Source organism: Talpa occidentalis, unplaced genomic scaffold (assembly GCF_014898055.3).
Source record: "Talpa occidentalis isolate TD23 unplaced genomic scaffold, MPIMG_talOcc4v2.1 talOcc4.17, whole genome shotgun sequence".
NCBI lineage: Eukaryota > Metazoa > Chordata > Mammalia > Eulipotyphla > Talpidae > Talpa > Talpa occidentalis.
In genome coordinates, this window is record NW_023601754.1 from 47,355,931 (window position 1) to 47,377,924 (window position 21,994).

At 62.3% G+C, this 21,994-nt stretch overlaps 1 protein-coding gene across 1 annotated transcript; it reads left to right on the forward strand.

Annotated features, from left to right (window-relative positions):
- The first annotated feature begins 1,855 nt into the window (after positions 1 to 1,855).
- Positions 1,856 to 21,811, forward strand: MYBPC2 (myosin binding protein C2). Its single transcript, XM_037517148.2, has 28 exons — positions 1,856 to 1,886; positions 2,906 to 2,998; positions 3,490 to 3,576; positions 3,731 to 3,879; positions 4,317 to 4,434; positions 5,112 to 5,160; positions 5,339 to 5,398; positions 7,633 to 7,829; positions 8,061 to 8,193; positions 9,247 to 9,371; positions 9,477 to 9,582; positions 10,587 to 10,759; positions 11,030 to 11,195; positions 12,870 to 12,976; positions 13,256 to 13,285; positions 13,501 to 13,640; positions 14,637 to 14,796; positions 14,876 to 14,980; positions 15,354 to 15,542; positions 15,692 to 15,826; positions 17,461 to 17,628; positions 17,808 to 17,896; positions 17,978 to 18,173; positions 18,390 to 18,529; positions 19,507 to 19,666; positions 19,788 to 19,924; positions 21,173 to 21,359; positions 21,770 to 21,811. The coding sequence occupies exons 1-28, from the start codon at positions 1,868 to 1,870 to the stop codon at positions 21,778 to 21,780; spliced, it is 3,429 nt and encodes a 1,142-aa protein (XP_037373045.1). The 5' UTR covers positions 1,856 to 1,867; the 3' UTR covers positions 21,781 to 21,811.
- The last annotated feature ends 183 nt before the right edge of the window (positions 21,812 to 21,994 follow it).

The following is a 21,994-nucleotide window of genomic DNA, read 5'->3' on the forward strand; positions in this document are numbered from 1 at the left end:
TTCTGTGAAAGGGGAGAGGAGGAAGATCACAAAATCTCTTTGGACGTTCGCCGCATCTCCTGAAATCTACCCCCCCCCCCCGTGGCTGGGAGGAGGGAGAAGAGGGAGCTCCAAGCACCGGGAGAAGGAAGAGGTCCTCGTGGGGGACACAGCCAGCGACGACTTCACAGCCCGGGCTGCCTGCCTTCTAGGGACAGACCCCCCAGGGTGGGGGCAGGGTAGGAGGCACGAAGAAGGGACGGAAGGTCCCCTCAGGACCTCCTCTTGCAAACACACCTTTTGCAGAAATTATAATCACCCATGTGTGGAATAAAATAAACAAATCAAGGTAAACACACCTCCTAAGACCCTTTGTGGGGGCGGGGTGCTGCCGTGCCCCGGGGGGCTGCTGGTCCTCAGAGACACAAGGGCGCGGAGGGCAAGACGGGAGGCGATGAGGCCGGCGGGCCGCGCCTTGAAGGCCGTGCACAGCGGCTTGGGACGCGTGCACGGGCGGTTCGGTCCAATTCTGATCTCCCTGACCACCGGCATTCTTCTCCACCCTCCCCCCCCCTTCCGGTCTGCGTCCTTGTCCCCCTCTCTCCGGATACAGCCCTGGGGCTGCCAGGGCGGGTGGGGCGCCCCGCTGTCACCCCGGCCACCCGGGGCTCGCGGGCTGGCGTGCGAGTGCACCTGGCAACTCGTGACGTCCCACAGGCGCTGCCTCCGGGTTGGTTGGGCGCTCCCGGGGGGCGGGCGCGATTCCGGCTCCTAGGGGGTTTTGGAAAAGAGGGGGGACGGAGAAGGCGGGAAGAAAACCCCGAGGTACTTGTTTCCCTGCCGTGGGGTCCCTCACCCAGCGTTCCTTAATCCCGCCTGCTCACACTCACCTCGCCCTTCTCCCCAGAACACCTGGTCTCCCCGAGACTCTGCCCCATCCCCCGCCCCCAAGTCCACCGCCCCCCGCCCCCCGCGTCCGGCCACCCGGCTCCGAGCGCCGCAGGTCCCTGCCGGGAAGCGCGCCAGCATCCGGGCAGCCCTCCAGGGCCTTCCCGGCGTCCCCGCCCGTCCCCGCCGGGGCAACCCCCCTCCTGTGCCGGTGCCCGCTCCGGGAAGCGTCGCGAGGAGCCGGGCGCGGTCCCAGGAGGCGCGGCGGCCAGTCCCGGGCCCCAGGTGGCTGGAGCCCCGGGGACGCGGTGACCCCCGGGCGCGCCCACTCGGGGGGCGGGGCGCGCGAGCCCGGAGCCCCAGTGTCCTCTCTGCGGGCACGAAAACCTCCCCCTCGGCCGACCTGCCTGCCCTGGGAAACCAGACCCTCCCTCCAGGCTCTGGTTTCCCGAAAACTCCTGACTCGCAGATGCTAAGAATGGCTTCCTAGACCCTGCCCCCAGCCCCGCGCCAGCGCTCCGGCTGCCGGACCTCCCCGGACCTCCCCGGACCTCCCCGCTTCCAGACCCCCAGACTCTGAGCCTCCCCCTCTCCCCTCCCCCCCCCCAGGCCCTCACCTTCTCCCTCTGCCGCAGGTCCCCACGTCCAGGAGTCCAGCCCTCAGCCCTCCTCCTCTCTCAGACCCGGGTCCAGGCCTCCCGCCTCCTCCCTCAGCCCCTGGAGTCCAGGAGGCCCTGGGCCTGGTCCTGCAGACCAGGAGTCCAGGCCCCCACCCCCCCTCAGGCCCTGGCATTGGGCCTTGGCGCCTCATCCAGCTGTTATTTGTCGCCCTTTAGAACTTGCTAATGGAATGTGGGGCAGCAGGGGAGGTGGGGGAGGCACTCTGATGCCTCCCAGAGCCTCCTGGGAGTCTCTGGACTCCTTAAAGGGCCCCCCTGGGGGCCCACCTGTCCTCCCCGGGCCCAGGCGAGAGGGTCAGAGGACAGAGGCCAGTGCTGACATGCCTGAGGCAAAACCAGGTGGGCCAGGTCTCCCCGCGGAGGAGCGGGATTTAAAGGGGATTTTTCTGAATGGGGACTCGGGGCGCCTCTCTCCAGGGGTTGAGGGGCTGGGGGGAAGGCTTCCCTCCTTGTGTGGGGTGGGGCTGTCTGCTGAGGGATCGCCTTCCCTGTGTGGGGCGACTTCCCTTCTGTATAGGGAGTTGGGGGCGCCTATCTCTGGATATTGATGGGGCTTCTGGGTGACAGATTTCTTGGTGGGGATGGGGCCCCCTGGTGTAGGTTGGGGAGCTGCCTGGTGAGTGGGGTGCTCTACATTCAGGAAAGGGTGTTCTGGGTAGAATAGGGGCCCCGGCTCTGAGTGAATGCTGGGCCTTTCTCATAGGGGGTCAGGGCCCTTGTGTGCATAGAGATGAGGGGTGAGGGGGGCTCTTCCCTGCCCCTCCCTTCTACAGGGCCTGGGCTTCCCCCCTGTAAGAATGAGAGTTTCTTCTCAGCAGGGCTGGCCTGTCTTATTTATGTGCAGTTTGGGGGTGCTTGTTTGCGTGGGCCCGAGGGTATTTCTTTATATGGACATGGGGTTTTCTCTCTTTGGGGAAGTAAACCCAAAAGACACCGAGTCCCCGGGGGGCCCCTCCTCCCATTGGGGGGCAGTCTCCTGGGCCAGGCCAACCAGGCTATGGGGTGGGGGTTCAGCCCCCCTTTGTGGCTGGGGCCTCAGCAGAGCAGGAGGCGGCAGGCAAGGCAGGTGAAGATGCTGTGTCAGCGAGAAGCGTGTGGTTGCCACCGCGGAAGAGCTAATTTTACCCCCAGGACCCAAAAGGTCAGGCCTGGTGGCCTGCGTGGATGGGGCACAGCGTGCTGCCCAGAGGAAACCTGATCTCAGGCTCTCGGGATTAGAGGTCAATTTACACCTGGACAAGGCTGCACTCCTGTTCTGCGGAGGGGGGGCTGGGGGCCTGGACCCCGGGTCTGAGGGAGGAGTTGGGGGGCTGGACCCCGGGTCTGGAAGACCAGAGCTGTGATCATCTGCCTCACAGCGGCCGCCAAAAAGGCCCCCAAAGGCAAAGAGGCTGCCAAACCAGCTCCCAAGGAAGAGGCCCCCAAGGAGGCCCCCGAAGAGCTCCCCAAAGGTGAGCCGGAGTTCCCCGGAGCCCAGCAGAACCTGGCATCCCATCCTCCGTGCTCCCTCGCTCATCTGTACCCTTCCCGTCCTCCTGGAGGCCCCGGAGCTGACCCTCCTCTCCCTGCTCACGGTCCTCTGCGGCTCCCGGGTGCCCCAGGACAGACCCCGCCCCGGGCTGGCCAGCTCCCGCTCCTGCCCGGCTCTGACAGCCCGGCTTGTCCTCACACCTCTCCTACTCCAAAGACCCGCTCCAGACCAGCCGGCCCACCGCCCTCGAGTTCACAGGGGGAAACTGAGGGCCGCAGGTGTGGGGGAGAAGCCTGCCCAAGTCACGCGTCCCCTGGTGATCCGGGCCTTTCCCGGGGAGGAAACGCCACTTTCTCCACCGTCTGTGGCTTCTGAACAGAAGGTCACTCACTGGCTCTAGGCACTGTCCCCAACACGGTCTACCGCCCCCCTCCCAGCCGCCCCAGTCCCCCAATCCTATCTCCCGAGCAGAAGCCCCGCCTGAGGACCAGTCCCCCACTGCCGAAGAGCCCACCGGCGTGTTCCTGAAGAAGCCGGACTCTGTGTCGGTGGAGGCTGGTAATGGGGGCCTGAGGGAGGGGCCGGGGGCTGGACTCCCGGGGCTGAGGGAGGCGTCCGGGAGCCCCTGAAGTCACACTCCTCTTGGTCGAGTCTAGGGCCCCCCACCACTGCTCTCACCCCTCCCTGCTCTCTCAAATCCCCTCGCTCCCAGGAAAGGATGCAGTGATTGTGGCCAAAATCAACGGGAAGGAGCTCCCAGGCAAACCCACCATCAAGTGGTTCAAGGGGAAGTGGCTGGAGCTGGGCAGCAAGAGCGGGGCCCGGTTCACCTTCAAGGAGTCTCACGACTCTGCCAGCAATGTGAGAACCCTCTGGGGTCCCCAGGCATGAGGGCGGGGGCTGGACGTTGTGCAGCTCTCTTCCCACAAGCCCTGTCGTCTGAGGCATAGCAGTGGACCCGGAGCTGGTGGGGCTGGAGTTTGTGCAGGGCTGCTTGGTAGAGGTGGTGCGGGCATGGGCTGGAGGGGAGAAGGTTTGGGTTGGAGCAGGGTGCTCTTGGGGATGGAGTGTGCCTTCTAAGAAAGGTCTCAGGGTCAGGGACAAGGGCCTCCAGTGGTCAAGACTGTCCTGGCCTGGGGAAAGATGGTGCCGCCATCTCTAGTTCCTCACTCTAGGTCTCAGTGGCCCCTCCTGAGGTGTGAGGGGAGGACTCAGAAGGCTGTGACATGGGCTCCAGGGGTGGTGGGTGGCACTGGGCGGTGGTCACGTGCACCCACCCCCCTGGCTCTCACCCCCAGGTATACACCTTGGAGCTGAGAATTGGGAAGGTGATACTGGGGGACCGTGGGGATTACCGTCTCGAAGTCAAAGCCAAGGACGTCTGTGACAGCTGTGGCTTCAACATCGATGTGGAGGGTGTGCTGGCAGGGGTGGTGGCTGAGTGGTCTGGGTCTGGGGTGGGAGAGATGGATGTATCAGCCAGGGGTAGGAGAGTGAATAGATGTGGGCGTGAGGCAGACGCAGGTTTTTGGAGGCAGGGGTACAGATTCAGGATTCAGGGTATTCAAAGTTGAGGATGAAAGGGTTCAGTTTTTTGTGGAGTGCATGAGAAGGATCAGGAGGTGAATTATGTGGATGCCAGGATCTCAGTGTCCAGGCTTGAGAAAGCAGCAGTAAAAGCTTGGGAAGTAAGAGTGTCCCGGTTAAGAGAGCAAGGGTGGGCGGGCTTAGGGGCATAGAGGATTAATAGGAGATGACCCAGATTTGGGGCCATGTATATGGAGCCATGAGTGTGTACAGGTTCTAGGGACCTGCAGCCCAGGATATGTGGGGGCTTAAATAGCATGGGCACAGGGAACGAGATTGTCCAGGCTGATCCATGTGTGAAGGGCTATGGGCTGCTGAGAGAGGGTGATGCCTGGCAGCCATGAAAATTAGTCTAGAAGTAGAGTGTCCAGGCTTGACAGGATGTGCTGGTTCAAGAGGTGGTGATAGAGAGGTCTGGGGGAGGTTGTGCAGGTCTGAAGGGGTGTTCCTGGTCTTAGATCAGGCCTGCCACAGCTCACTACCCCTCCCCACATTGTCTTTCCCAGCACACCGTGAGGACACCTCTGGACAGGGTCTAGAAAGCTTCAGGCGCTCGTAAGTGGCCCTGCGCCCTGGCAGAGGGTCCCTCCTAGCTCCAAAGACTGTGGGAGGTGCTCCCTTGGGAGAGGGAGCAGGGGGAGAAGAGGGCCAGGGAAGCGAAGAGAGGGGACCCAGGATGAGTCTGCGGGGACAAGATCTCACTGGGGCTCACCCCCTCTCTCCATGGCCACAGGGATGAAGGGAAGTCAGAAGACGCGGGTGAGCTGGACTTCAGCAGCCTGTTGAAGAAGAGGTGAGCGCAGCCAGCTGGCGTGGCCGGGGGACGAGGAGCGCAAGGCAGAGGGGGTGGGAGGGGAGGCCCTGTGACCTGGCTGCTTGCTCACTGCCAGCAGGACTGCCCGCTTACCCTCCACCCACTGCCCACCCACTCACGTGCCCACCCGCCCAGACCCCTAGTGACAAACTCACCCCCCGCCATCTGCCCACCATGCACCTGCCCGCCCTCCCTCCCTCCCGCCCTCCCAGTGTCTTCACACCCGCTCTCCTGTTTACTCCGGCTCCGGCTCACCTCCTCGCCCAGCTCTTCACTCCTCCAACCATCCAGCCTTCCATCTGTCCAGCCATCCCTCCATCCACTGGCCCACCCTGCCACCCATCACTCTGTGCACCGTCCATCCCTCCAACCAGCTGCCTATTTATTCGCCTGCCAGTCCATCCACCCGCTGACCTGTCCGTCTGTCCGTCCTTCTACCACACCCCCGCACGTCTGCCCAGCATCGTCTCCCCGTTTGCCGTTACACTCAGCCATCCGCTCCTGAGGGCCTCCGCCACCCTCGCCCGCAGATCCTCCGCTTCCCCGTTACAGAGGCAGCCATCCCGCTGCCTGCCCGCCACCCTCCCCCGCTTTCCACCTGTCTGTCCATCCGTACCTGCACCCCTCCCCAGCCGAGCTCAGCGGCCACCCATTTCTCTACCCACTGCTCACCTCTTCAGTGACACACCTTCCCACCCGACGGAGTAATCCACATCCGTCCACCCCATAGACTCATCCACATTCCTCCACCCACAGGTTAATGCACATTCCTCCACGCGATAGATTAATCCACATTCCTCCACCAACAGATTAATCCACATTCCTCCATGCGATAGATTAATCCACATTCGTCCACCCCATAGATTAATCCACATTCTTCCACCCACAGATTAATCCACATTCCTCCACGTGCTAGATTAATCCACATTCGTCCACCCTGATAGAATAATCCACATTCATCTACCCCGATAGATGAATCCACACAAAAGTGACCTTCTGCAGGTCAACATGGTTGGACGTTGGCCATTTCATGCCATCCTCGCGGTGCTTGTCTACTCGTACACCTATGTACTGTCTGTTAGTCTTCCTTCTCACTCACCTACCCCACAGCAAATCCCCACAACTCTGCGTATTTCTAGAGTCATCTGTTTGTCGTCACGCAGCCATCTTCCATGAACATACTCTCCCAGCCACCACTCAACATTTTCACCCACCCGTCCACCCATGCATTGATCTTTCCACTCACCTGTCCCTCAGCCTAGCTGCCCAGCAACCCCTCCAGCCCTCTGCTCATCAGCCCCCCATCTGTATTTTTCTCAGTCCAAATATCCACGTGCCCCCCAATTCACCCACTGCTCTATCCTCCCTGGGGTCCCCATCCCTCTTTCCTATTTTTCAAGTCTCCTCACTCTCTCACCTGTCAAACAACTTCTGAGGCCCTGGGCTGAGATCAGGGGGCAGAGAAGTTTGACTGGATTCCTGACACCGATTGGGCATTGCCTTGGTGAGATGGGTCTGTTTCAACAGTTTTGGACACAGACCAGGAGCATCTCGCGTGGTCAGAGAGGGGCCCACTGGGCCACGAGAGCCCAAAGAGAGAGAGAGAGAATTCATTGTCTGGGAAGACAGGAGTGTCCCCACCCCCAGAAGAGAGGGCTTTGTCACTAGGTCTTGTAAGATGGAGAGGAGTCCAGCAGGAAGCAGACATGGGAGGGGTTGTCCAGGCAGAGAAATACTGTTTGCAGAGTCTGGGAGGAGGGAGAGAGCCCAGGGAGTTCAGGGGAAGGCAAGTAGCATGGTTTGGACGGTTGCAGGGGTGTGATGGGACCTGGACGGGGCTGGGATTATCAGACTAAGTGACCAGGGCTTCCTGAGGGTTAGGGAGCCATGGAAGAGTTTTGAGCAGGAAACGGATGGCAGCTAATGTGGGTGTCAGAACTACCCCACTTGGGCCATGTGAGGGGACACACTGGTAGAGAAGACACTGGATGGAGACCATGGAGGAGGCTCGGGAGATGGTCCAGGCAGGAGAGAATAGAGATGGTCCAGGCAGGAGAGAATAGATATGGTCCAGGCAGGAGAAGATAGAGATGGTGCAGACCCAGAGAGGTCACTGTACTAAAAAGGTGACCGGGACAAGTCACACAGCAAGCAGGCACAGAAGGCAGAGGGAGACCCCCACGGTGGCTGCGGCCTGCTCTTCTCACCCTCAGGGAGGTGGTTGAGGAGGAGAAAAAGAAGAAGAAGGATGAAGACGACCTCGGCATCCCACCTGAGATCTGGGAACTCCTCAAAGGAGCCACCAAGAAGAGCGAGTATGAGAAGATCGCCTTCCAGTACGGCATCACCGACCTCCGGGGCATGCTCAAGCGGCTCAAGAAGGCCAAGGTCGAGGTCAAGAAGAGTGCAGGTCAGCGCTGGCCCGAGGGGAGAGGGGTATCTTTTGTCTGGCCCTGGACCTAGCTTTTGGAGGCCCCAATCTGAGGTGTCATAGAGCCCCGTTTTCAAGAACCCCCAACTTCATAGGAGGCTTCCTGGCCTTGACCTTGGAGAGTCCGGGAAGAGAGACTTGGTGGGTCTGGGGTGGCCCAGGTAGGGAGCATCCCTCATCTCCACCCCCGCCACATCCCTCAATCTCTAGCCTTCACAAAGAAGCTGGACCCCGCTTACCAAGTGGACAGGGGCAACAAGGTCAAGTTGGTGGTGGAGATCAGCGACCCAGACCTTCCCCTCAAGTGGTACAAGAACGGCCAGGAGATCAAGCCGAGCAGCAAGTACGCATGTCTCTGTCACGTCGCCTTTTCCGTTTTGAAGCCCAGGGTGAGTCAGACACATGGACATCCAGGGCATTTTGTGTCCTGGAAGACGTGTGGGGCCAGGTCAGCTTCTGTGTCGCTCAGCCCAGTCCAGGCTGTCACTGTCCCTCCTTCTGATTGCCTTGTGACGGCCCCGTCTCTGGCTGGCCTCGCTGTGCGTAGTCTCACGACACGTGCACAGAGCACACGCAGCGCGTGTGTGCCACGGGACCTGCAGGGTCGCTGTTCACCCATGGGGGTGGCCCTGACACTTCCGGCCAACAGCAGGTCTCGTAGTTGAGTTCTGGGAGAGTCGTGGGTTTTGGACTACGTGGGGGGCTTGGCACCCCACCCGCTGTGTTGTTCAGGGTCAGCTGTGACGATGGTGACGATGACACAGCAACTCAATAGTCTCTGCTCCTCGACTGGGCAGACTTTTCAAAATGCTGCCACAGCACAGAGGCGCTCCCTGAGGGCAGGTCGCCATTCGCCAGCAGGCGCGGGGTGCAGCACCTCCAGGGCGCACACTGCAGGTGTTTACTGTGAGGCCCCACCGGGAGCAGCTAGAGGTCGTCCTTCTCCTGGTGCGGGCGGGCTGCCTGGCTCTCCTCGCCGGGGCCTTTGGGGGACCAGGTCCCATATTTTGTCCTCACGGGCATCACTGAAGCCGGGTGTCGGGCGTGTCTGTGTCTGCTGGACAGGCAGGGGCAGCAGGGAGCGGCCATCACGACCCTCACGTCCACGCCCACCGCCCTGGGCCACGCAGAGCGTGCGGCCACCGCCGCAAAGGAGGCTGGGAAATGTAGTTCTCTAGCTGGGCAGCCCTGTGCGCGGCCAGACAGGACAGGGTGGACAGTTAGCGTGTCCTCCGTGATTACCAGGATAGTAGCAGTTGAGCCAGTTCCTGCACAATTCGGCTCCGGGAGGAAAGGCTTCCCTGAGAACTGCTGGGCAGGTCTACCCCCGGGCTCGGGCCCCACCCAGGGCTGGGATCTGCCGCAGCCCGGGGTTGAGCGGAGCCTTGTGCAACAGGTACGTGTTTGAGAATGTTGGTAAGAAGCGAATTCTCACCATCAACAAGTGCACGCTGGCGGATGATTCTGCTTATGAGGTCGCCGTCAAGGACGAGAAGTGTTTCACTGAGCTCTTTGTCAAAGGTGAGGCCAGGACTCATCTGGACCTGAGCTTGGGGAACGGAGCTCTGGAGGGGGGTTTCTGCCGCTACTGACCTTCCACCCCCCCACCCCCCAATCACCCTCCAGAACCTCCAGTCCTGATTGTCAAGCCCCTTGAGGACCAGCAGGTGTATGTGGGTGACCGGGTAGAAATGGCAGTGGAGGTGTCAGAAGAGGGCGCCCAGCTCATGTGGTAAGTGACTCTTGACCCCTGGCCTCCAGTTGGCCGGGGCCTGGGCTGTGATCTTTACGGCGTCTCTTGGAGTTTTCTGACCTGCCCCAGCAGGCACCAGGAGACTTTACCTTCACCTATGAGCTCTTCCTAGAATTTCAAAAACATTTTTTTTCTCTTAAAGGCACTAACTTCTCTACAAATTCCTAGAATCTACAGCCTCTTCAGGGTCCTTTTCCAGGTCCCTGATATTTCAGATCTATTAAATCATTTATCCATCCATCATCCATTCACTTACCCATCATCCATCCATCATCTACCCACCTGTCCATCATCCATCCACTCACCAACCCATCCATCATCCACCCATCCATCATCCATCCATCAACCGTTATCCATCCGTCATCCATCCACACATCCATCATCCACCCACCCACCCACTCATCTACCACCCACTCATTCATTCCTGCATCTGTTCACTCGCCCAACACTATTTTCCGAGCACCTGCTGCGCGGCGGCTCTCCACACAGTGGGGATACCGGGGAAGAGATGTAGCAGCCTGAAGCGCGTGATGTGGGCGCAGCTGGGGCTCATGGAGGAGGTGGGGACAGGCTCTAGTCAAGTCAAACACAGATAAACACTCTGTTTGGACCAGCACTTCAGACGGGCAGTATCTAATGCCGTGGCCTCGGGAGGCTTCCTAGAGGAGGTCACAATGGAGCTGAGGTTTGTGTGATGAGGAGGTGGAAGTGGGGTGGGTGGAGTCTCGGGGGGGCACACCACGACATCTGGCATCTCTGAGCACTGAGCTTCCTCCATCCTCTGACCCTCCCCGGGGCCTCTTGTGTCCCGACCTCCAACTGGCCCCTCTGAGACCTGTGACTTCCTCTCCTCCTCTTTCCTTGACCCTCACCGATGACCCATGACCTCCCTCCTGACCTCTTCTCTGGACTGTCCGGCCCCTGACACCCTCTGAAACCCAGACCCGGGCCAAGAGACCCCTCACTGCCCCCTCTCCCCCCAGGATGAAAGATGGGGTGGAGATAACCCGGGAGGACTCCTACAAGGCCCGGTACCGCTTCAAGAAGGACGGCAAGCGCCACATACTCATCTACTCGGACGTGTCCCTGGAGGACAGCGGTCGCTTCCAGGTCATGACCAACGGCGGCCAGTGCGAGGCTGAGCTCATCGTGGAAGGTAGGGGCACGACAGCCCCCACCCCCGCCTGCCCTGCCACCTGCTCTGCTCATGCTGGCCTCCTCAGGGCTGCTGCACATGCCGCTGCACCCCCTGATAAACCAGTTCCATGTCTCCCCACTACCCGTGAGCTCCAAGAGGCCAGTGCAGTCTCTGGGCTATTGACAGCGGGGCTGCGCACCCCCAGCGCCTGGGATAGTCCTGGGCACAGGGAGGGTGCTCACTACCCTCGACTGGCTGGCGTTGTGAGAGCCCCCCCCCCATCCCCAGAGAAGCAGCTGGAGGTGCTGCAGGACATCGCGGACCTGACAGTGAAGGCCTCCGACCAGGCCGTGTTCAAGTGCGAGGTGTCAGACGAGAAGGTGACCGGCAAGTGGTACAAGAATGGGGTGGAGGTGCGGCCAAGCAAGCGGATCACCATCTCCCACGTGGGGAGGTAGGTGCGGGCACCCTGCGTGCTGATGACCCCAGACTGGGGGCTTCACAGACCAAGACGTACACTCGGGTGTCCCTTAATGACGGACAGTCTGAGGAATTTCCGTGAGGCAGCGCCACTGCCAGGCCGGCGTCCTTGCATGTGGTTACATGGTGGCACCGCCTCCTACCTGGGCGAGGGGCCCGGCCTGGGGGGACTGGTCACAGGGGTGGCATGATGCTGCCGAAACACCACTGAGCCACGCCTGCCCGTGTTGCATCTCATCTGTGGTGTGGTTGGGGCGGCTGATTGGAGCAGCCTCTCTCCTGCCACTGTGGTCAGCTGCCCGTTGGCCCTGCCCATCTTGCCTGGATGCCATCGGGACCCCCCAGGGCAGTCAGGATGCCTGTTTCAGCCCTTGTGACCTCTTTTTTTTTTTTTTTGTGGGCCCCTCGCCGGTGGCCAGGGATCGAACTGGCGCTGCAGAGGCTGCGGGCAGCCTCGCAACCCAGCGCTCAACCGCTGCGCCACCAGGGGAGGCCCTGTGACCTCTTTTTTTTTAAAGATTTATTTATGCATACAAGGACTGGGGTACAGGCCAGAGGTGAGAGGACTCACCAGAGACAGAGTGGGGAGCAGAAATACACTGCTGAGGGGAGCAGTGGGGAGACAGGAGAGGTCTGCTGTGCTGTGTGGGTTGCTCCCTGGCCGAGGACCGAACCCACGCTGCAGAGGCTGCTGATAGTTTCACAGCGCTGCGCTCAACCCCTTGTGCCACCAGGGTGGCCCCTCTTGTCCCCCTCTCTTGCCTGACATGCTCGCCTGGCAGAAGCAGGGGTCCCGGGAGAGGGGACATGTACGAGGCCGCCACAGCCTGGGTTGGAGGCATTTCTGGCACATTCTGGGCTGGGAGCATTTCTGGCACATTCTACCAGGTAGAGGAAGTCGTTGGCTGCAAGGTCCTAGTGAATCTTAATACCATGCCACGCGCCCAAGGCTTCTCCAGTTGTTCACAACCGCCCAGGCGCACAGGGTCACTGTCACTCCCATTTTATCCACGCCCATCATCAAAGCACCCATGACCCTCCACTGCAGGGTTGCGCCCCCCCCAGCTTGTCACCCCCCGCCACAGGTGGCCTCCATTCTGACCTCAGATCTCAAGGGTTTGGTTTGCTTTTTTTGCTCCCTTGTTTTGTGTCTTTAGAGTCCACATAGGCACTATTCTGACTCTCTAGCTGAACTGAGGCACAGACAGGGTAGGGGACTTGCCCGCGGTCACACAGCTAGCAGGCGGCAGGGAGACCGGAAGCCGGGTGAGAGCATTCCCAAACCAGGAATAAAGTGGCAGGTGAGGGGCCTCCCTGGTGGCGCAGGGGTTAAGTCTCAGCACTATGAAGCTGTCCGCAGCCTCTGCAGCATGAGTTTGATCCCCGGCCAGGGAGCTACCCACATGGCGCAGCAGACCTCTCCTGTCTCCCCGCTGCTCCCCTCAGCAGTGGGTTTCATTAGATCCGCCTGTTCTGCTCCCAACTCTGTCTCTGGGGAATCCTCTCACCCTCTTCATCACTGGCCTGCACCTCAGCTCTTATGCACAAATAAATAAAATAAATCTTTAAAAAAAAAAGGGGCGGGGAAGGAGGGCGCCCCTCCGTGGTGTCCCCAGAACCACCCGGCCTGATCCCGCGCCCCCCTCAGGATCCACAAGCTGGTGATCGATGACGTGCGACCCGAGGATGAGGCTGATTACACATTTGTGCCCGACGGCTACGCCCTGTCCCTCTCGGCCAAGCTCAACTTCCTGGGTGAAGAACCCTCTGGCCCCCGGGGCCTTAGCACCCGCCTCCCTCAGCCAGACGTCCCTTCGGGCTTCCTTCCCTAACTGCATTGGGGTGACCGCCGGCATCTGTCCCTCTCACGGGGGTCGGATGAGAAGACAGAGGGAGCCCCATGTTCTCCGGGGACACGTGGACGGGGACACTCACGGCCTGAGACCGCCCCTGAGCCTCTCCTGCTGGGGTGTGAGGGTGGGATATGGGGCCTCCTGGCTGCGCACCTAACCTCCAGCCTTCTCTGTCCTCCAGAAATCAAGGTGGAGTATGTCCCTAAGCAAGGTAAGCACCGGGGGGGCCCCCGGGTCTGAGGGAGAGGCGGGGCCTGGACCCCCGGGTCTGAGGGAGGAGCTGGGGCCTGGACCCCCAGGTCTGAGGGGACCTCGGGCCGAGCGGGTATTGCTGTTGGAGGCCTGCATCTCAGGGAGCCCTCTGCTGGGACTGGACGGCCCAGGTGCCCACGCCCACGTTCCCCCGTGTCTCTTCGCTGCCATCAGAGCCACCGAAGATACACCTGGATTGCTCGGGAAAGGCCACCGAGAATTCTATTGTGGTTGTGGCTGGAAACAAGCTGAGGCTGGACGTGGCCATCACAGGGGAACCCCCTCCGGTCGCCACCTGGCTGAGGGGAGATGAGGTATGGGGCGCCCCTGTACCTTGACTTTTCTCCCTCTCCGTTCTGCTCTGCGGCTTTGGGCACGTCGCTCCCCCTCTCTGGGCTTCCATTTCACGGTCTGTAAAGTGAGGATGAGGATTCCTTCTCCAGAGGCCTGTTTTGCTGACTGGAGATGATGTGTCTGTCACGCGGTAGGGACCTAGCACAGGGGGCGGGGGGTGGAGGGTGGGGGCGCTCCATCCCTCCATTCATTGTCCACTAACGAACCACTCGGCCAAGCCAGCCATCTAGTAGTAATTAATTCACCCATCAATTACTTGATTGATTAATGCAGCCATCCACTCATCAATAATTAATCTGTCCATTTCTCCATCACTCGACCTACCTGTCACCATCCATCCATCCACCCGCCCGCTCACCATCCATCCGCCCAACAGATATTTTCACCTTGTATGTTCCAGGCCCGGGGACAGTTCAATTTTTCTTCTCTCCTCTGGGCTTCAGTTTCCTCTTCTGTAAAATGGATAGACTTGACACAGCCGCCACTCACCCCTCCACTCAGCAAACACTCTGAGGTTCCCCCATGCCAGGCTCTGTGCACGGGACACAGCCACGAATCAGACGCAGGCCCTGCCTTCCAGACGCCTTCACATCTGGAGCGAGGCAGACACATACCCACACAGTGCAGGGTGACTGGGGCCGAGATAAAGGGAGGTCCTGGGCCTAGGAGATTTCAGGGCATGGGCGACCACTGTCAGCCGAGGGCATCCAGGAGTGCTCCCTGGAAGAGGCGACCTCTCCGCGGGTGCTAAGGGATGTGTAGGAGTACAGCAGAGAGAGGAGTGGGGCTTGGGCAGGACACGGTGGTGTTGGGGGTGAGGTGGGCGGGAGGAAGGACAAGGCCGGGGGTAGATCTGGCATCTTCTTGGGCTGGATCAAGGCCTGTCCGTGGGCCGGGATGGGAACCACAGGGGTGCCAAGCAGGGAGGGCAGAGGCCAATGGGGGGCTGTGTCCAGGTGTTCTCTGCCACCGAGGGCAGGACCCACATAGAGCAGCGGCTGGAGACCAGCAGCTTCGTGATCGAGAGCGCCGAGCGGGGGGATGAGGGCCGCTACACCATCAAGGTCACCAACCCTGCCGGCGAGGACGTGGCCTCCCTCTTCCTGAAGGTTGTGGGTGAGCAGAGAGTGAGGGCTGAGCCCAGGTGAGGGCTCCCGAGGTGGAGAGGGGCCCCCTGACTCTCCTGCCTTCCCAGACGTCCCGGACCCCCCGGAGAACGTGCGCGTCACCTCGGTGGGAGAGGACTGGGCCATCCTTGTCTGGGAGCCGCCCAAGTACGACGGGGGGCAGCCTGTCACAGGTGAGCGCCCCGGGCCAGCATCCTATGAACCCTGACCTCTGACCCCTCTGACCTGCGACCTCCTGACCTGCCAGGGTCTCAGCCTCCCCTGAGACCTGGTTTTCCACCCGCCTCCGCTCATGACCCTCTTGGTCTCCCCCATCATTCCCTACTCTCCAACAACCGGGAGCTCTCACTGTGGTCAACAGCGGCATTTTCTGTGACCCCGACCTGTGACCCTGCTTTACCCCACCCTATGAGGAGGGGCCTATGACCGCTCTGTGACCCTGCGATCGCCCAGGATTCTCGACCTCTTCTGGGTCATGTGACCCCCAATGCCCTTTCTGACCTGTGACCTGTGACCCCCCGCTTCTCTCCACTTGGGGGCATCCAGGGTACCTCGTGGAGCGGAAGAAGAAAGGCTCTCAGCGCTGGATGAAGCTGAACTTTGAGGTGTTCACGGAGACCACCTACGAGGCCACCAAGATGATCGAGGGCGTCCTCTACGAGATGCGCGTCTTCGCCGTCAACGCCATCGGCGTCTCGCAGCCCAGCGTCAACAGCCAGCCCTTCATGCCCATCGGTGGGCCGCCCGCGCCCCGCCGTCCCCTCACCCACAGCTCCCCACGCCCACCCCGCGCCCCCGCCCGCCCGCTCCCCGCGCCCGTCCCTTTCGGCCTCCTGCCCCGCCAGCCGACCCTCCTCACCCGCTCCCTGTCCTGGTCCCGGCAGCACCGACCAGCAGGCCCCAGCACCTGACGGTGGAGGACGTGACGGACACCACCACCACCCTCAAGTGGAGGCCCCCGGACAGGATCGGGGCGGGCGGCATCGATGGCTACCTGGTGGAGTACTGCCTGGAGGGCTGTGAGTGCCTCGCCCGCGCCTGCAGCCGTGGGCCCGAGCGGGGATGGTCCCCAGGGGGCACGGGGCGATCCAGGGCGAGAGGGTACCTGATTCCCCGGGGGACCAAGCCAGGCCCTGACGTGCTTGTCCCCTCCCTCGCCCTCCTGCCGCCCCTGCGCTCCCCTCCCACGGCGCTCCCCTTCACCCTCCATCTTCCATCTCTGCCCACAGCTGCGCACATGCCCCTCCTCCCTCCCTCCCTTTCTCTCCGGGGTTCCTTCTCCCGCCTTCTTCACGCCCATCCGGCCAACCACCCCTCGACCCCGAAGCCTTTCAGATCATCCCACTACCACCCGGGAGCACCCTCTCACCACCCTCTCACCACCCTCTCATCACCCATTTGTACTTCTTCACCTCGGCCTTCCGCCTGGGTGACCGCCCAGTCATTGTCAGTACCCACGCCCCATGGCATGTCCGCCTGCCCCCCTGTATTCCAGGGTATCCCACACCCCACAACCGCGGGCGGGAGGGCTGTGGCTGAGGACACGGCTGCCGTGGTCACTGCGCCGTGAGGACAGCCGGGACGGGTCCACACCGCCCCCCTCCCCACCCCGGGCCGCACCAGACAGATGCGGATTCGGCCCTGCCTGACCGGGCAGTGCCTTCCGCTCAGAGCAGAGGCCGAGGCAGGGCACGATGGGGGTGGCCACTCCCCCGCTCCTTCCCTTCACCTGTGGCCCTCAAGCCTCAGCGCCCGCCCTCAAGCCCCAGGGCTCAGATCCCGCTCCTGGAGAGCCGGCCTTGGGCAGGCCCTTCCCACACCGGCCCCTCCCGCACACCGGCCCCTCCCGCACCTGCTCCTCCCACACCGGCTCCTCCCACACCGGCCCCTCCCACACCGGCTCCTCCTACACCTGCTCCTCCCACACCGGCCCCTCCCACACCGGCCCCTCCTACACCTGCTCCTCCCACACCGGCCCCTCCCACACCGGCTCCTCCCACACCGGCCCCTCCCACACCGGCCCCTCCCACACCGGCCCCTCCCACACCGGCTCCTCCCACACCGGCTCCTCCCACACCTCCCACACCTCCTCCTCCCACACCGGCCCCTCCCACACCGGCCCCTCCTACACCTGCTCCTCCCACACCGGCCCCTCCCACACCGGCCCCTCCCACACCGGCCCCTCCCACACCGGCCCCTCCCACACCGGCTCCTCCCACACCGGCTCCTCCCACACCTGCTCCTCCCACACCGGCTCCCTCCCACACCGGCTCCTCCCACACCGGCCCTCCCACACCGGCCCTCCCACACCGGCTCCTCCCACACCGGCTCCTCCCACACCTGCTCCTCCCACACCGGCCCTCCTCCCACACGGCTCCCTCCCACACCTGCTCCTCCCACACCTGCTCCTCCCACACCTGCTCCTCCCACACCGGCCCCTCCCGCACCGGCCCCGCCCATGCCGGCCCCGCCCACACCCCCACACTCGCCTCCCCACCGGCCCCGCCCACACTGCCCCCCCCAGCAGGACCTGCCCAAGAGGCGGGACTGCAGGCGCTCGTCCGGCCCCACCCCTGCGCTCGCCTCCTGCCCTCGCCCCTCTCAGGAGGGGGCGGCCCCTGGAGACCGAGGCCGGGCGGCTGTTCTCTCCTAGCCGAGGAGTGGCTTCCCGCGAACACGGAGCCCGTGGAGCGCTGCGGCTTCACCGTCAAGAACCTCCCCACCGGAGCGAGAATCACCTTCCGCGTCGTTGGGGTCAACATCGCGGGGCGCAGCGAGCCGGCCACGCTGGCCCAGCCCGTCACCATCCGGGAGATTGTGGGTGCGCGCCCCGGCCCGCCCCGCTAGCCCAAAGACCGAGCTGGCGTCGCCCCACCCGCCCTGTTGGCCACCATACGGTCCTCCCGCAAGGGCCTCGGCCGCCGCCTCTCTTCCTCCCTGGGGTGCCTCCCCCCCCCCCCCCGGGCCCCGCTGAGCCGCCCCCTGTGTTTGCGCCCCCAGAGCAACCCAAGATCCGCCTCCCCCGCCACCTGCGCCAGACTTACATCCGCCAAGTCGGGGAGCCCATCAACCTCGTGGTCCCCTTCCAGGTGCCGAGCGGGGTCGGGTGGGGTCGGGGCCCGGGCGCTTCCGCCGGTCACCCCGGCTGAGCCGCCCCCGCTGCCGCGCAGGGGAAGCCCCGGCCGCAGGTGGTGTGGACCAAGGCGGGCGCGCCCCTGGACGCGAGCCGCGTGCACGTGCGGACCACAGACCTGGACACCGTGTTCTTCGTGCGCCAGGCCGCGCGCGCCGACTCGGGCGAGTACGAGCTGAGCGTGCAGATCGAGAACATGAAGGACGAGGCCACCATCCGCATCCGCGTCGTGGGTGCGCGCGCCGAGGCCTGGGCTGGGCTGGGCTGGGCCGGGCAGTGGGCCGCGTGGGGCGAGGCTGGCCTGGGAGGGGGCGCGGAGGCTGGCCTGGCGCCGGAAGGCGAGGAAGTGGGCGCCTGGGAGGCCTGGGAGGTCGGAGGGGGGCGAGGAGGCGATGAAGCGGACGGTGGGGGGGTCTGGGCCTGCGCTCACCCCCCATGCCACCTGCCAGAGAAAGCGGGCCCGGCCGAGAACGTGATGGTGAAGGAGGTGTGGGGCACCAATGCGCTGGTGGAGTGGCAGCCCCCCAGGGATGACGGCAACAGCGAGGTCACCGGGTATTTCATCCAGAAAGCCGACAAGAAAACCATGGTGAGAGGCAGGCGGGCCGCGGTGGGCCTGGGGGAGAAAAGCTGGGCGCGTGTCCTGATTCCATAGCCAGGAGCCAGAGGCATGGCGACTGGGGGAACCGCTGGGGTATCGCCTTTGGGTGGAGAGAGGTGCGCGAATTTTTCTTTTTTTTTTTCACATTGTGGCAAAGTTGGTATAACAAAACCAGCAACACTTGAAGGTGTGGCATGTTCCATCTAGTTCCTGGGCAGTGCCATCATTCGGAAACGCCAGATGTGTTCAGTCACTCCCCAAAAGGAAAAATAAAAACGTGGAGAGGGGCCTCCCTGGTGGCGCAGGGGCTAAGTGTCAGCACTATGAAGCTGTCCGCAGCCACTGCAGCGTGGGTTCCGTCCCCGGCCAGGGAGCTACCCACATGGGGCAGCAGACCTCTCCTGCCCCCTGCTGCTCCCCTCAGCAGTGTGTTTCAGTCAGTCTGCCTGTTTCAGTCAGTCTGTTCTGTTCCACATTCTGTCTCTGGTGAGTGAATCCTCTCACCCCCTGCATCTCCGGCCTGTACCCCAGCTCTTGAATGCATAAATAAATCTTTTTAAAAAATACGAAGAGAAACAAGCAGCCACTCCCTGCCCCTGCCCCTCTCCAGTCCAGGCAGTCAGCACCTGCTTCCTTTCTGTGGACTCGAGTCTTCTGTGTATTTCATATAAATGGAGCTATGTGCTATGTAGCCTTTTGTGTCTAGTTTCTGTCACTTAGCATCTTGCTTCCAAGGTCCCTCCACATTGGAACACACATCAGCCCTTCATTCCTTTTCATGGCTGAGTAATACTCCACAATGCGAAGCTACTCTATTTTTTTCTCCAGCCATCCCTTGCAGGACATTTGGGGTGCGTGGGGAGCTCCACTGCTGTGAATAGTGTGTTTGCTCCGTGTGGCACGTGCCTGGGTGTGCTTCTCTCACCCTCTGGTGGCAACCCTTGTTGCCTGTGTCCCCACGCTAGGAGTGGTTCAACGTCTACGAACACAACCGGCCCACCCACTGCACCGTGTCTGACCTCATTGTGGGCAACGAGTACTACTTCCGCGTCTTCAGCGAGAACATCTGCGGGCTCAGCGACACCCCTGGGGTCTCCAAGAACACGGCCAAGATCCTCAAGACAGGTGGGACCCCCCCACTACCCTCCCCCCCATTCAAAAGTTGATGGCACCTAGTGACAGAGGACGGTGGTAGGGGGACTGTCAGGAGGGGTGGCCTGATGGGCGCACTTCCCCCCACTCCCAGATCTGTCCTTCAAACCCCTGGCCTACAAGGAGCACGACTTCCGGACGCCTCCCAAGTTCCTGACGCCGCTGCCAGACCGGGTGGTGGTGGCTGGCTACTCTGCTGCTCTCAACTGCGCCGTCAGGGGCCACCCAAGGGTGTGTGTGTGTGTGTGTGTGTGTGTGTGCGTCCGTCCATGTGCATGCACAAGGGAGATCTCCCAGGCGAAGCCCCTTCCCTGCGCATTCTTTCTCTATTGCACGGTCCTGGCTACCTTTTCACTCACCTTCCGTCTCTCCTGCTGCCTGGAGCCCCAGTCTCAGACAATCACACTCCGATGTCCCTCGGAAACATTCTGGGGGGACAGTCTTCCCACCTGGGGCTGCCCAGGTCTTCCTGCCCCCTCCAGGTTTCCAGAGCACCAGCAGGGACCGGATGTGGGCAGCCCCGGCCAGTGACTCGCCTAGACCTGGCCGGGTGCATGACGGCCCCTGGGCCTCACCTGCTGCCGCCTGCATCCCTGAACCATTTTGGGGCCCCAGGCTGTGCGCGCCCACTCGCTCTGGCCTTGGCTGCAGGACCACAGGCCCGAGAAGCCAAACTGCTGACCCTGGGCCTTTGCCAAGTGCCGACCCATGGCTAGCCTGGGCCCTGCACCCCCAGCTCACTCCTCCCCCTCATCGAGCCTCTGCGTTCACTAACTCCTCTCAGGCCTTCGTTTTCATGCACCACTCGGTTGATTCATTCGCTCCATTTGCTTATATGAATCATTCATCCCCTCGTTCATCGATTCACGTCATTCATTCATTCCCTCCTTCCATGATTCACTCCCGACACACACTGTAGAGGCCTTCTCCGTGCTGGGTGAATTGGACACGAAGTTCCTCTCCATCAGGGAGGCTGATGTTTGCGCAAATCGCCATAAAATTTGCAAGGGTGGCGGGCATGGTGGGGAGTTATGAGAGAGCCAAAGAGGCGTTCCTGTTCCTGCGGGGGCGCTGGGGGTAACATGAGCTGAGACCCGAAAGAAGGGCACTGACTGGGTGAGGAGAGGTGGGAAGGGCAGTGTTGCAGGCGGGAACAACCAGTGCAAAGTGCTGAGGGGGTGGCGTGGCTGAGCAGAGGAAGGGAGGTGAGGGTCGAGGGGACGCCCGAATGGCATGGCGAGGGGCTCTGCACTCCCACCAGGAGGGGTGCTCTATTATGAAAGACAACCGGGAGCTCTCATCCCACCCCTGAGGAAGAGGCTGAGGGTCAGGGCAGGGAAGCGACTAGTCCGAGGCCATCCAACCAAATTAGGAGGCGGCACAGGCAGGACTAGGAGCTAAGTTGGCCTTCCCAGACCCATCAGGCCAGCACCTGGGGGGGAGGCCTTTGAGCTGGCTTCCTCTCCTGCACCCTCACAGCCCAAGGTGGTCTGGATGAAGAACAAGATGGAAATCCGGGAGGACCCCAAGTACCTGATGACCAACCACCAGGGGGTCCTGACGCTGAGCATCCGCCGCCCCTCCCCGTTCGACTCGGGGACTTACTCCTGCCGGGCGGTCAACGAGCTGGGGGAGGCGCTGGCCGAGTGCAGGCTGGACGTCAAAGGTGAGCGTGTCGGCAGTTCTTCCTCACCTCTCTTCTGCCGGGGGCTCCAGTCCTCCATCTCCCCAGGCAAGGCAGGGAGGGGAGGCCGCTCCCTAGCTGCCAGGCGCCCGCTGCTGCCGCGGAGAGGCGCGATCCCGTCAGCTCCCCGCGGCCTACTGCAGAACCCCAGGGATGGCAAGTGGTCAGCAGCTGCTCAGATAACCCCCATCAGAACGCCCCGCTTTGGGGTTCAGCGAGCCAGAATCAGGGCACTTAGGAGCTTGGGTTGACAGGCCGCCCCCAAGCTGGCGGCGCAGGTGAACTGGCGCCCCCTGCCGGTCACGCGGATGCAGCCGGCGAAGGGGGCATTCGCGCTTCCAGAACCCAGGCCCTGCCTCCACTCACCCCCTTTCTTTCCCACCCCCCCACAGTGCCGACGTGAAACACTCCCATCTGCGTGATAACTGGCTGCCGAGTTCTGGCTCAGACCCGCTCCCCAATGTTCCCGTTTCGGGGGTCATCCTGAGAAGAAAACAGTCTTGTCGGACTTGCGAGTGTCTGTCCTTGACTCCGTGGCTCACTTCCGCTCCCGGAGGGTCTCCTGGGGGGCAGCAGGGTTGGGTTGGCACCCAGATAAGGCAGCCCTGGTGGGATAG

Bases quoted from the DNA above. Each gene is read 5' to 3' on its own strand.
- MYBPC2 (XM_037517148.2), top strand. The intron at 10,760-11,029 runs GTAGGGGCACGA...CCCCATCCCCAG, and splicing joins GGCTGAGCTCATCGTGGAAG to AGAAGCAGCTGGAGGTGCTG. The intron at 14,981-15,353 runs GTGAGCGCCCCG...GGGGGCATCCAG, and splicing joins CGGGGGGCAGCCTGTCACAG to GGTACCTCGTGGAGCGGAAG.